Below are 13,704 nucleotides of genomic sequence, written 5' to 3'. Positions count from 1 at the left end.
ATTCTTAGGGTTGTTATGGTCCTTGATATGTAACTGCTACATGTTGTTTATGCCTATTAATGCATCATGGTCTATGTCGTTGCAATGCTTCATCTACATATGTAAGCTCTTGTTCTGTACAACATATATTCTTAGTAGAGTTTTTGATAATCATGGTGATTAGCTTAACTTTGCGGATGGTTTGATATAGTGTGTATGAGCAAGGCGGTTGAGTATTCCTATGTAGTGACAGTATGCAGTGGGGAAAAGGCCGAGCGAGCACGTAACCGTTATGATAGCTAGTGAGGCAGCACCCATCTATGTAGTAGATGCATATTCTTGTGAACCTAGATCCTAGGGAGGGAACGTTTATATCTATCTCTATCTCCTATCTTGTGTTAACCTTTGCTATATTATCTCAATCTCTATTATTAGTTTAGTTTGTCTCTCTGCACAATACATACACTCAGTTTCGTTAGCAAGATTGGTATAAAGTGAGACCCAGCAATCCACTTCTTCCACGGATTGATAATCCTTAGGGGAATACTCTAAGGGAAAAGCTACAACTAATCTGTGTATTTGCGGTTCACGAATTGGTGCGCTAACTGCCGTCAACAATCGGCCATCATGTTTCGATTGCGTTTCTGCTAGGATTTTCGAGAACCAGCAACCGGCTCCCGGAACTGAGATTCAGAGTTTCTCGGAGGCCCCTCATCTTCCAATAGTCTTGGAGGGCAAGGGGGATGGGAGGATCTCCCTGCCCCGGGAACATGGGGACTTCCGAGCTTTCGGAAGCATTCCGGTGGCAACTATCCCTCCGGCCCACGATCTTTGTCCAATTCCCCAACAATGATGCAAACGGGTCTTTTGAGTGGCAATTTCTAAACTCCTTCGTGAAACCGCATACTATCTCATCCCATAATATAGTAGACTTAGTGTTTAAAATTTATAGCTGGCCTTTCGACACTAGAGGAACTCTACGTGCGCCATCCCGAGAAGGTGTTGCATGTTCAGTGCTTGGTGTCTGGCGTGTTTTCATGTAAAAAAAAGTGAAGGCACTAGTACAAGTTCGCACATCTATGACGAATCAGTTTCATCAAGGAAAGTGCCAAATTCGTCAAAAGAAACTTTTATGACGGAATGGTTTCATCAAAGACCGAGTGTCATGTTTCTTATGACGAAATGGCCAATTTCTTCACAGAAATGCTTCCATCCATGATGAAATGGTTTTCATTTTTATGACAAAGGATAAAATAGCAGTAATTCTCTGTTATATATACAAACGTTATTTTATACGGAAAGTCTAACTACAATGCCTCCTTTACAGCTAATTCCAAGAGTCTGTAAATTTACATTTGTAGATAGTTGTCATGCCTTTCAACGTGATATTCCTAATGTATTTACGAATGAGTCAACAATATTCACTTGTTTTCCACTGGCAAGAAACTTCATGCAGATTGGTGGATGTACATGGAAGATGCTGAGTAATGATGATGGCAGGACCCATATTCCATCTCCACATATTAAGCCTGCTGCAACTGCCGACGATAGTAATTCTGCACTTCGTCTGTTTATTTTACCCCAAATGATTAACATAACACTACCTAGTGTCATATCTATGCTGTAGTAAGGTCCAGTCAGGTATGGTAGTGCTATTGCTGTGATGCAAGGGATCAAATTTTGTAGTTTCCAACCTTTTTTCTGGGACACCAATCTAAGTGTTTCGATAGCTAGTGTTATAAAAAAAGTAATCAAACAAAAGGTGATACAGTGATCTGGGAGCTGATCCATTCCTCGCTTACCAAGTAGACCAATTGCACGATAGATTGATGCAGAGGGGCATGGGTACTCTGAATCTTTTGAACCAATGGGAGCAGTACTTTTGGCATTTGCCTCGAATGCAAGAAGGATGCATGGGTTAATGATAGAACCAATTAGCACACCATAGATATGCCCAGCCACTACAGCTCTTGGATTAGTCAGAGTCATAAAACCAGTTTTGAGGTCTTGCACGGCCTGTGACGAAACATTAAGAGCTGCCACAGCCACCCCACAAACTACAAGGCTAGCGATAACCGCACCCGGTTTTGCAATCCATGCTGCTATGATGAAGAGTAAGAACCTGCCATAAGTTTGTGCAACTGACCAATCTGTGAGTCCCGTTCCGTATGTATTGCAGAAGGTAAAAACAGGAAGAATGATGAACAGTACGGCCATATGATAGAACGTAACATGATGGAAGATCCAAGGGATAGCGACTGAACATACTATTGCACATCCAATGTATCCGGCCACTGGTATAAAATGCGGGATCTGGTAACCAAAAAGTACCTCAAGCCTTTTACGATCATCATAGTTAAGGCTGGGACTTGTCAACATATATTTGATCTTCCCTGAATCATTTTCTTGCCTCTTCTTGTAGAAGTCGATTGAACTCACGGCAAGGAGTTTAATGAAGTTGAAAATTCCCTCAGTGATAATCATTGTTATGCCAATAAAAATCTGTCAAATAACAGAAGATTTAATCTCTCTTTGGCACGAAATGTTTGCCAAAAGGAGCATCATGTTAAAGTAATTGAATAGAGTGGCCACAATGAGATTGTTTATATTTCACAAGGAGTTATGCCTTTCAAATCAAACGCGGTGGTTTCTAAATATAGTGCATGGCGTATTGTTTCTAAATATAGTGCATGGTTAAATTTTCTCTAGTGCTGTGTTTTGTTTGGAGAAATGCACGCGCGCGCGCGGTAGTCGGTAGAAGAAAATATATCTTCATCGTCTTCTGTTTCTCTCTTGTAACAACACTGACAAGGTGTTCATGAAGCAAATAGAACAGCTCGTCCTATTTCTGATGATATAATAATGCTGGCCTACTTGACAAATGGACTGAAAAAAGTGCCTCGCGTGCTCAAGTGGTACCTTTTGAAGGTCTATAAATTTTTTCAGGCTCTAATCTTTTATGTGATTTAAAGAAATCGTTATATATAGGAGTGTATAATACAAATTGTTTCTTACCTAAACATTCAAGAATAAGATATGGTATATGAATATGGTCTTTGTATTAGAATAAAGTATAGTTTTGTATTTGTTTAGATGTTAGCCACCTCGGATTTGCTTGGAAGTATTTATAACACACGATTGTTTGCCCTCATTGATGTGAGCGTTAAATTGTTCCCTAACAATTGCTAGTTAAATACCTACATACTCCCTCCGTCCCAAATTGTAAGTCATTCCAAGAATCTTGGAGAGTCAAAGCATCTCAAGTTTGACCAAAATTATAGAGAAAAATATAAAGATTTATGACATAAAATAGATATACTATGAAAATATAATTGATAAAGAATCTAATGATACTTAGTTGACATCATAAATGTTATTATATTATCATATAAATTTAGTCAAACTTGAGATATTTTAACTCTCCAAGATTCTTAGAATGACTTACAATTTGACGGAGGGAGTAATAAGGAGGGCCCAATATAGTTTGGTAAACAAAAGATTTTAGGACATGCTTTCTCCTACTAGCCCACAGCTGGATCTTTGACATTATAAATTTCTAGGAAAAATTAAAACAAAAGGATAAAAATAAAATACAACAAATTCATGTGTACCTTATATCCATTCGCTCCACTCAAACTTGTAGTACTATCAGTTTGATACCATTGGCCTCTTTTACTGTCAAGGAAAGGAAATAATAATCCCCAAGAGGTGATAGACCCAAAAAGCAACCCGAAGTTTACAACATGGGGGACAATCATACCCAAACCAACAAATGATGCAGAGAAATCAAAAAAGAATCTGTAAGTATAAAGACATTATATATTAGGACTTTGAATAATATATATGTAATTTTCCCTTCAAAAAATAATATATATGGAATTACATATATGTTCAATAAAAGAGTTATGCTATGGTCCTTGGAAAAGTGTGTATAGAGGTACCTAAATCGTTTCTTGAATTTTTTTTACCTAAGGTAAAAACTTTTATTATTGAGATGTTATGATCAGCGGTACTTCTTTATGGGCGATAAAATGAACCCTAAAACTTAATCATAGAGGATACAGAACACATGAGCTATGACCATTTTAAATCATTGTCTATCAACTCTATTGCCTCGAGTTAAAAATACTTGATGACCCCTTTCGATATGAGCACAAATTTTCTATTAAAGTGTAGTTATAATACCTAGAAAATATATAAGATCATTGAAGTGCTTTCCAGGATGATGCTACAACTATGGTTTATTTGTTTTCAAATCAAATATATATTTTGAAAGCTCTTCATGGACAAAGTTTTAAAAGTTTGACCTGATTTTGGTCGAAGTGTCAATTATTAGGACCAGAGGTAGTAAAGATATACGTTGCACACTTCTTGAAATGGCTTAGAATGCAGACCAATATTTGTCGAGGAAATAATTGGAATAGATTTCCCACCTATCCTTATATAGGTCTAGTCCAAACATTGGAAAGGACTGAAATCCACAATGTTCGCCTCCAGTATAGAACCATTTGAACATAGACCAAGAAAAGCTTCCCAGAAACGTTTTGAATATAGCTGCAACCTGCAACCTGAACAGATGAGGAACATTACTGCAAGATACCAACACAAGATATAAATCCTGTAACTTTAATTCATTTTACATTCAGAAAGGACAGAACTTTACTTTGCCACATAAGCTCCTTGAGGGGTATGAAAACTATTGATAAGATGAGCCACAACAGAGCCTGTTGGAAAGGGCAATCTGTAATCAACAATCATAACCTATAGATAGAAGAAAAATCCAACAGTGAGTTGCGCGTGTGACTGAGTAGTTCCTTTTTATCATTCCTTCAAACAAAATCAGCTTGTAATGTTATGGTAGAGGGAGAAACAAGGGAGATGTATCCACGTATGTATTTCAAGTTTTCTTGTACCCTTGTTTTATTGCTTCAAAGTGGTTGAGTGGTTGCTGCTATTCACATAGCACATATGGACATTAATTTTAAGATTTCCATGATTTCAATGTCGCAAGTTTCTAAAAAATTCTAGTGCGGTATGCTCAATCAAAGAAAACTGTAATGTGGCTATGGTCATGATGTATGTCCTAGATATACATGGGAAAATGTCAATGAAGAATAAGTGGAGGGACATGCAAATTTTCTGTGTCTGCTTTAATCTTTTCATAGTGGAGTGCATAAGTGCTGAAGTGCTACAATGGTTAGGTGTTGGTGTGAAAATATGAATATCGTAAATAATGGATGATATATATTGAGCCTTATGTGCTATTCATATAGAGTACATAGATGCTCGAATTTCAAATAATCCCTATCATAATAACTGGATCATTTGGATCCTTATGCATAATATTTGAACAATGGGAGTTAGCTAGGCCAATGTCAAGTGCAGGGGTGGTGGTGGGAAGCGTTTGTGCTTTGGTGGCGGGATATTTCCGCCAAGAGTGTTTCGGGCAGGCACGGTAGGTGAGCCAACTGTGATATCAGGGAAGAATAAGAAGAGAAAAATGTGGAAGGAAGAATAAGACAAGGTGACTTCATTTGTGGTACATAGCCTGACCATAGTGTTTTTTTTCGGGCTCTGAATAATAGAATCTTTATTTTATTTTGCATGTATAAGGGGACCATGCGAATAATACAACGAAATAGCCTTGGAGTTATTTGAAACAGGCTTCATGCCAATAAATTACTTTGTTGTCGGTGTGCGATATCTTGAAGGTAATCTATTACATATGCTACTGACTCATTGGCAATACGTCACCTCATTAGCGCTCAACTAAAGGCAGTTTTCAGGCGAGTCAGCCTAGCAAGCCAGTGTGGTACATATTTCATTTTGAATGTTGGGTGGTCACAAAGAGCATGACCATACTCTCTCTGTTTTTAAAACAAAACAAAACAGCTTGTCTTCCAAAACGGGGGAGTAGATCAGAACCCATCAGATGGCGGCGTGCAAGCTTACTCTTTTATGAGGGTTATAATTGACACGTTGGCAGAAGTGTTGATGGCTGAACTCCATTTTCAAATAGGGGCTTCAGGTGTTGTAAAGTGCCAAATGTCAGTGTTTAAACTGTTATAAACCTCATGTTTTTATCATATTTCACAACATCCATTGAAAAAAAACTACTGAGGATTAGTCTCTATGCATGCATGTGGGGTTACATGTTCTTGTGTTCAACGTGATTTTCTGATATAGCCTAGCTCCACCTTTGTTTTCGAATTGACTCTTGAATGCAATGTATATATATTTCATTAAGATTGTAATGCAGCTTAACATATTGTCGTCAGACATAAATGTAGCTTTTAGCCCTTTTCCTATCAGAGTAGTGTATGTACTATGTACATATCTATATAATTCATTTAGCTTTTAGCGCCTTTTCCGTTAAACAGATTATTGAGAGTTTAGTTTTCACATGATCCAAGGACTTTTGCCAAAGCAGTCAATACAATAGGGATCTGTTCAATGAAAACTAAATTATCTGCATCAGCGGCAGCATTGGTTATGACGAGTGCAAATACAATAGGGATCTGTTAAATGAAAAAAAAAATTACCTGCATCAGCGGCAGCATCAACGTTATTGCCACCAGACCAGTAAGGAAAAGGAATAGCACATATTTTCCTGTCGGTACGTGGTCGATAATGTCTGCTGCATCTGGATGATCACTGAGAGATTTTGCCACTTGAGAATTCATTGCAATAATGTAATTTGGCAAACCACCTAGAAGAAAGGTCAAGACTAGCCTGATCAAACTCCAACGCCAAAAGTAGTCGGAGTTAACACGATAAATCTAGCACGATCTTACCTGAGATTGCCATGTTAACGCAGGTGATGACACAGGTCTGGAGGAAGATGTTCTCCTGGCGCGTGAACGGCGCTGCAGCGATGCCATAGCGCCGCAGCATGCTGACGAGGCTCTTTACGGAGAAGTAGCTGAGGACGTTGGCAGGCATGTTGAGAGCCCCTACGACGCCGATGGTCATGTAGATCCGCAATGTGACCAGAGAGAAGACGGTCGCGAGCACCACCGCGATGGCCATCGAACGCAGCGTCACCTGCTCCCAGAACGAAGGGTATGGCTGCCCCTCGAATACCCGCTCCACTGAAGGCGAAGACTCTTGAATTGTTGCATCCATGGCGAGCTGTGCCTGCTTGCTCCAGCTCGTGCTCTCCCTTGTGATCTGATTCTTGATGGAGGAACTTTCTCTTGGGTGGGTTGCAAGTGGTTGGGAGTGTTGAGAGGTTGGGAGGATGTATAGCCGGGGGAGGAGTAAAAATAGAATGTATAGCAGATATTAGTTGGGGCTGGTAGCTTTCCCGGATTGTTAAAAACCGCATCTCCATAGCATGTAAAGCGGACACAGAACGCAGAGCTGAGAGCAGAGAAGGGACGAGCAGAAAGTTTTTCCTTTGCTTCACTGTAGAAGGCCTCCTTTCTTTGATATTTTTGCTCTTATTTATTTCTCCTTTCTTTGTACCTTTTTCTTTTGCACATCCCACTCTCTTTTTTGTGAAACTTTTTTAGAACAAGTTTACCATAAGACATATTCGACGAAGAAACCTCTAGGAAGCATGATATTTTAAGTTGTTTTTTTTTCACGAGGCTTTTGAAAAAGAATGTATATATAAGTTGTGTTTCAATAAGTTTTCTAGTAAACTTCTTTACATAAGATGTATTTAAGAAGTTTTTTCTGATAATTTGTTAAAAAAGATCTCCATGAAAAGCTATCCTAGAAAACTTTTATCTGGAAAGCATGTTTGTATAAGTTGGGCTTCAATTAGTTTTCTTTAGAAAACTTTTAGAAATCTTCCGAAGAACTTTGAAGATATGTATAAAAGTTTCTTGAGAAGATGTAAGAAGGTTATCCTGATAAGTTTTCTTGAAAAAAAGCAAAATCACACTATGTTATCAAAGAGGCTGTACGTAATAGTTTGATGAGTTATTTATACCTTTCAAACATTGGAAGGTTATGAATAAAAAAATACCATAAACAAAATTTCATGGAGATCTTAGAAGAGTATTGGCTCAGCTAGCACGCGGTATCTAGCAGCACTCCTTGCATCAACGATACATCTGCCGCACCAATAATAGAGGCTATTGTCCCAAAAGTTTGATCTCTTCTTTGAACTTCAATGACTGTAAGAAGATAATGGATAGCATTACCAATTTTGACACTTTTGGAATTAGTCAAATTATTAAGTAGTTCAAGATCGAATACAAATTTTGTGTGTGACCAGTCTAGTCTGTCTGAATACAGATCAATCCAGTTCATGTGAAATAATGGAACCTTTTTTCGATTGCATATGTAAAATATGCACCTACAAAGTAGGAAGAACTCATAATGAAAATTGTCGAAATGCTATCTCCATGAAACTTGCACGAATGCCAGATGGAGTTTACCATATTTTCTAATTTCTAGATCCATCAGAAATAGATAGACTTCATGTTTCACGATCACAAACAGAAACTAATTAAAGGAAATGTTCTTGTAAACCGATAAAGGGGGAGAATTTTTCTTTATGATCGAACCTTAATGAGATGATGTAGAGATAGTAAACTGAAACCCAAACATCCTAATTCAAGTCCAAGACCTAATAGAAAGACAGAAATAGATGAGATCATGACAGATCAGTCCGACAGGGGAAGAAAATTAGAGAAACCACTAGAAATCAGCTATTGATAGATGACTCACTGCTGGATTTATAAGTCCGGCAGTCCACAAAGGGGTACCTAAGCGGTTGATTTGTAGGTGAGGGCAGTTGCGAAACTAAGAACTCGAAGATAATCATGAGAACACGAGGGATACAAGGGTTTTAGACAGGTTCGGACCTCCGGAGGGTAATACCCTACATCCTGTATGCGTGGATTGTATTGCTCAATGTTTGAGTCGATGGGATCTTGGGATTGGATTCGTTGGGTTGCCCTCGGGAGGCTTCCTTAGCCACCTTATATAGACTGATGACGAAGAGTTACAAGTTGGTTTGAATCTAATCTACTCGCGGTAGTTACATGGAAAGTAATATGAGTCGGTCTACAATATGGGTTCCATGATATTCGATCAGATTTGGACTGTCTTGTTGCCCTGATGTGTACTCCAAATAACTTCATGTCCTTGACCCGCATGCCTTGGTCGGGTGGGCCCACTTGTTAGGTTCGGCTAGTATCCTAGTCGGTAGGGACCCATGGAGTACCAATATCCCTCAAGCCCTCGCGCGATGTGTAGGCGAACAGGAACTTGAGGTCATCACAGCGAAGGCGATGGTACACTACAGCGCCTGACTTGGATAGAGGACGAGCCGTGATGACAAAATTGAGCAGTCGCGTGGAGCGCTTCCTGAAAACCTTATTCGCCTTCTTGTTGTGCAGGATCACAAGGACATGGTTCCGAAGACCTGCTCTCAATGCTCGCCGGTGCACGTCGATGCAACGAAATGGAGAAGACTACAATGGCAGTGCAGCAGTGTAGAAGAGAGGAAACCTAACTCATATAGACCACCTTAGGGATACCCAAACCTAGGGGCATTCCCGTATAGTAGTGTATGGTGCATCTTTTCCATGAGGGGGTGGTCCGTATTGATAGGGAGAAAAATCCCCACACCTTCGTCTATTAGCAATTTGGGACTAATAGATTGTGTACCCCCCTCTAACGTTAATGGGCCTTTAAGATTTATTAAGGATTATATATATGGGCCAAGCCCATATATCTAACAATCCCCCAATCAGATCTCAAATACCCATTTAGGTGTGTTGCATGTTTCTCACTACTGTTTGATATACCGGTCTTTCAGCAAGGACTGTTAAGGTGAACTATTGCTTAGAGATTCAAGCTACACTTATCCACAACTTGACAATAGACTATGCCTTGAATCGCTAGTTTTGTGTGAATAAGTTTCACCTAAAGTCATGACCCCTAGCTACTAGTAGCCTTCCTTGCGGGTGGAGCATATACGTCATACTCCCTGGTCTCTTTCATGATCTTACTAGAGGTCACCCAAATCTCATAGAGTGCGAAATTTAACAGCTAGACTCATATAGGTATGTGTAACGGCCTCGGATAAAACTCCTTCGCGTTAATCTTAATCCGAGTCCCTGATCACCTGTCTCAGTTTACCAAGGTTGTTTGCTCAACCTCCAGATCTCCCGACCCCTTCAATCCGACCCCTCGCCGTGTTTTCCCCAGTTCCGACCCCGCCGACCCCCAACCCACCGTCGGATCTTTCTAAGTCCTCCCACAACACCTCCCTTTGGTCTGAGCCGTGGACCACCAAGACTGACCGGTGGACCCACGAGATCTTTCCCCCAGATCTTCCGCGACAGGCGCACTCGAGTTGCATGCCCGCTTCAGAGTTCCCTAGCCGCGTGGCTCAACTCCTCCGACGCCTGCCGCTTCGCCTCGTCGCCGGCCATGACCGGATGGATTCTCGCGCCCCCTTCCCCAATCACGGCAGAAGCTCCTCTGCCACCCTTTCTGCAGCACCTCGCTGCCCGTGCCCATCATCACATCGCCAGATCTTGGCTGCAGAGCCCGATGCCGCCCGTCTTTTCCATCATCTCTTCACAGTCGCGCCGCCCCGGTCCTCGCTACGTGACGATTCCTCCCCCGCCAACCCAGACCGTGGCAGCGACAGCTCCTTTTCCTGCCTTGTCAGAAGCCGCCCCGACAATCTGTTGCTCCGCGCTCGCCCGCGCGACTGCAGCCGCCTGTCTTCTCACCTGTGCGCCCTCGTTCCTAGCACCGTTTTCCCGGTCACTTCCATCAGATCCACCGCACGACGACGCCCACCTCCGCCAAATCTCAACCACCGGCAAACCCGCGCCTGCGCCGCCCTGACGTCAGTGCCCAATGACCGCCAGTGTCATCCCCGAAGTCCTGCTCCACCGCCCTCATCGCTCAATCGCCGCCCCGGCAGAGCACTCCATCGTTTCTTCCCCGACCTTCGCGCCGCTCCCCCTTATCACTTCCGCGCCGCTATAAAATGGGATGCCGGAGCCCCGCCGGAGTTCCCCTTTGCCCTAGCCGCCCTCTCTCTTACTCCCTGTTCGTGCTCACAGCGCCACCACCTAAGTCTGAGGAACTCTCCTCTCTGCTCAAACACCACCTTTCCCCAATCCACCAGCCACTGCTTTCAGTGCTGCTCAAGAGCTTGCTTGTGATCCACAAGAAGCACCGCCGCCGCCGGAATACCGCCGAACATTCTCGCCGCTGTCCCAAGCCCCTTAGTCCTTCCGCCCAAGCCTTCTCTGTAAGACGAAGGTAAGCTGCCGACCCTTGTTCGCCTCGTCCGACCCCTCCTATCCGCCCGACCCTGGTTCCGTCTCGCCCGACCCTGTCTGTTCCACCGACCCTTCTCCGCCTCACCCGAAGGCTCGGTTGTATCTTTTTCCTTGAACCGAGGGTATATGTGTAAAACTTGGGGACTTTTCAGCGTTAAGTCTGAGGACCCCTGGCACATCTATTCCTCTAGTTTAAGGGTCTGATCATAAGTTCCTCCCCATCCGACCCTTATACCTTGATCTCCATCGACCCCATTGAACCTCCCCACCCTCCTGTAACTTGCTGCAAGTTTCTGGGCTCAAACTTGCAAGTGTTGCTATTGAAATAACCGTCTAAATGCTAACCAATGCATTGCATTCGTGTAGAGCTGCGTCTCGCCGCCGGCTACTACGAGCTGCACCCGGCTCCAGAAGAAGAAGGTGTAGCCAAGCTCCTGCCTCCAGAAGCCGAAGCTGCCCAAGCAGACGAGCAGTTTCCCTCCTCCTTGCTTGAAGGCAAGCCCCGGATGCATGAATCCCCTATGTTTTACCAGACTTGCGCATGCCTTCTTGAACATGCTTGTGCATTTACGTATAGGAGTTGTTTGGAACCGTAGATGCATGACTTAGTTTTCCTTTGATCTGAACACTAGCTGTTGGACCGAGTAGATGCTTTGCTTAAATAGGAAACGGTAAAAGCTGAGTGATGTTCTGTCACTCGCGAGCTATAGGAGTTGGTTGTTTCCTCTTCTGTTACAACTATAAGGACGATGGATGGGGCAGGGTTTTGGGTAACTCTTTGGTGGTCGGTTGATCGCCCCGTCTGTCTGTAAAACTTTCTAAGGCCCGATAGTGGTGGTGTTCGTGATCAAGTGTTTGAAAGTACTAATCTCATACCTAGTGTGGGATGGGGAAGCCTAGTACCTGATTGAACTAGGGCGTGGCTTATACCCCTGCTGTCCCTGGAACGTGGTTCCCATGGTGCATCATGTGGGTGCAAGTGCGGTCACAGTACGGTAGAGGCCGGGACTGTGGAGCATTGCATGCCAAGGGAAGTTTGGACCTGACGCGCGCCTGGGAATTGATGGGGATGGCCGACACAGGAAGCGGCCCTTGTGGTGCGCGGATGTCGTGAGATTAGGTTCGCCATGCATGGTTAAGAAACTCGAATCGATTCGTCTGCCTCTCACAGTTTGAGATTGCTTGATCGCTATGTCACCCTGAGTAAATAAGGAATCTGATGATGACATGGTTCTGTTGATGCTGTTTATACCCTTTGGTTGGTTCTATGTTTGCTTAGAACAAGTTGCTAACTTAGACTGGATAATGAACTTAGAACTTGAGCTAAAACTTGAAAGTAGGGATACGCCTAGCGCTTTTGGCAAAACAAACCCCTCAGCCAAAAAGCCTTGCATGTCTAGAAGAGGTAGTTTAGCACGCTCCCTGTCGGTTAAGTCTTGTTGAGCTTAGTAGCTCAGCCTTGTTGTGGCTCTTCTTTTTCAGGTGAAGTTGCTGCCTCTGAGCCTCCCTCTGCTGGTACTTGGCCGCCCCAACTCCCTCCGGGTTGGACGGTTGAGTGGGATCCCTCCTCGGACGGCGAGGAGAGGGATCACTGATGTCCCGGTGGGCCTCACCAGGGATGTCCGACCCCGACGAGTTAGCTTCCGCTAGTTGTTTTACCTTCTGTTGTTTTTCTTCGGAACCTTGTAAACTCTGATGTTGTTTTATGGTCGAACTAAATGGTTAATTTGTTAACTCGGTGGACTTGTTGTGTTATCTGGAACCGCTCACCTTCGTGTGGGTCTGCTAATTGGTCTTGTTCAAGTGGTTAAATCGGATGAAATCCGACGGCACTTCGTGTTTACTCGGTTTAGGCATGAGCGTCGCGTATCATGCGGCCTAATCATGTTTAACCAAGTAAATCTGAAGTGAATCCACCACAGTATGTTCTTTCAAGAATGCTCTGTAGAACAACATCTTCGCTTATTAAAGCCAATAGAATCACATTAAGGCATATAGTCAACCTGCCTTACAACACACATGCCTTACAACATTCTTGCCTCATAGCATTTGAGAGTATTGCATCTTCACTTAGAGAGGGTTAAAATAATTACTCTCCTCAGTTAACCAAAAGCTTGTTTTTCCCAGACCCTAATTCACGGGATCTCCGATAACATAGATTGGGTTACCACTATGGCAACTCAAACAGATTTCATACCCGTCTCCCTTGATGCACTTTCTATCACATTCTGTGATAGCCCTTTTGTAAACAGATCTGACAGGTTTTTTTATCTGTTTGACTATAAGTCACACTTATTACTCCAGAGTTTCTCAATTTCCTAATAGACTTCAGTCATCTCTTGACATGTTTTGATGACTTCGCATTATTCTTAGCACTGTTCACTTTAAATATCATAGTTTGATTGTCACAGTTCATAAGGATGGTCCGCACTGGTTTTTCAACTACAGAAAAGTCCATCAA

At 42.6% G+C, this 13,704-nt stretch overlaps 1 protein-coding gene across 1 annotated transcript; it reads right to left on the bottom strand.

Annotated features, from left to right (window-relative positions):
• Positions 1–1,141: 1,141 nt before the first annotated feature.
• LOC117850707 (probable metal-nicotianamine transporter YSL3) lies at positions 1,142–7,169 on the bottom strand. Its single transcript, XM_034732566.2, has 6 exons — positions 6,774–7,169; positions 6,522–6,688; positions 4,643–4,740; positions 4,413–4,547; positions 3,591–3,777; positions 1,142–2,481 (listed from the first exon to the last, which is right to left on the bottom strand). Exons 1-6 carry the CDS (start codon positions 7,102–7,104, stop codon positions 1,357–1,359), a joined length of 2,043 nt encoding a protein of 680 aa, XP_034588457.1. The 5' UTR covers positions 7,105–7,169; the 3' UTR covers positions 1,142–1,356.
• Between the last annotated feature and the right edge of the window lie 6,535 nt (positions 7,170–13,704).

This window comes from Setaria viridis, chromosome 3 (assembly GCF_005286985.2).
Source record: "Setaria viridis chromosome 3, Setaria_viridis_v4.0, whole genome shotgun sequence".
Taxonomy (NCBI): domain Eukaryota; kingdom Viridiplantae; phylum Streptophyta; class Magnoliopsida; order Poales; family Poaceae; genus Setaria; species Setaria viridis.
Note: the sequence above shows the minus strand (reverse complement) of the source record. Positions and strands in the feature narration are given on the sequence as shown.

Coding starts and splice junctions, on each gene's coding strand:
- LOC117850707 (XM_034732566.2), bottom strand. CDS start 7,104: ATGGATGCAACAATTCAAGAGTCTTCGCCTTCAGTGGAGCGGGTATTC. Junction 4,741..6,521: donor TGATGCTGCCGCTGATGCAG/GTAATTTTTTTT, acceptor TTCTATCTATAG/GTTATGATTGTTGATTACAG. Junction 3,778..4,412: donor CTAGACCTATATAAGGATAG/GTGGGAAATCTA, acceptor TTATACTTACAG/ATTCTTTTTTGATTTCTCTG.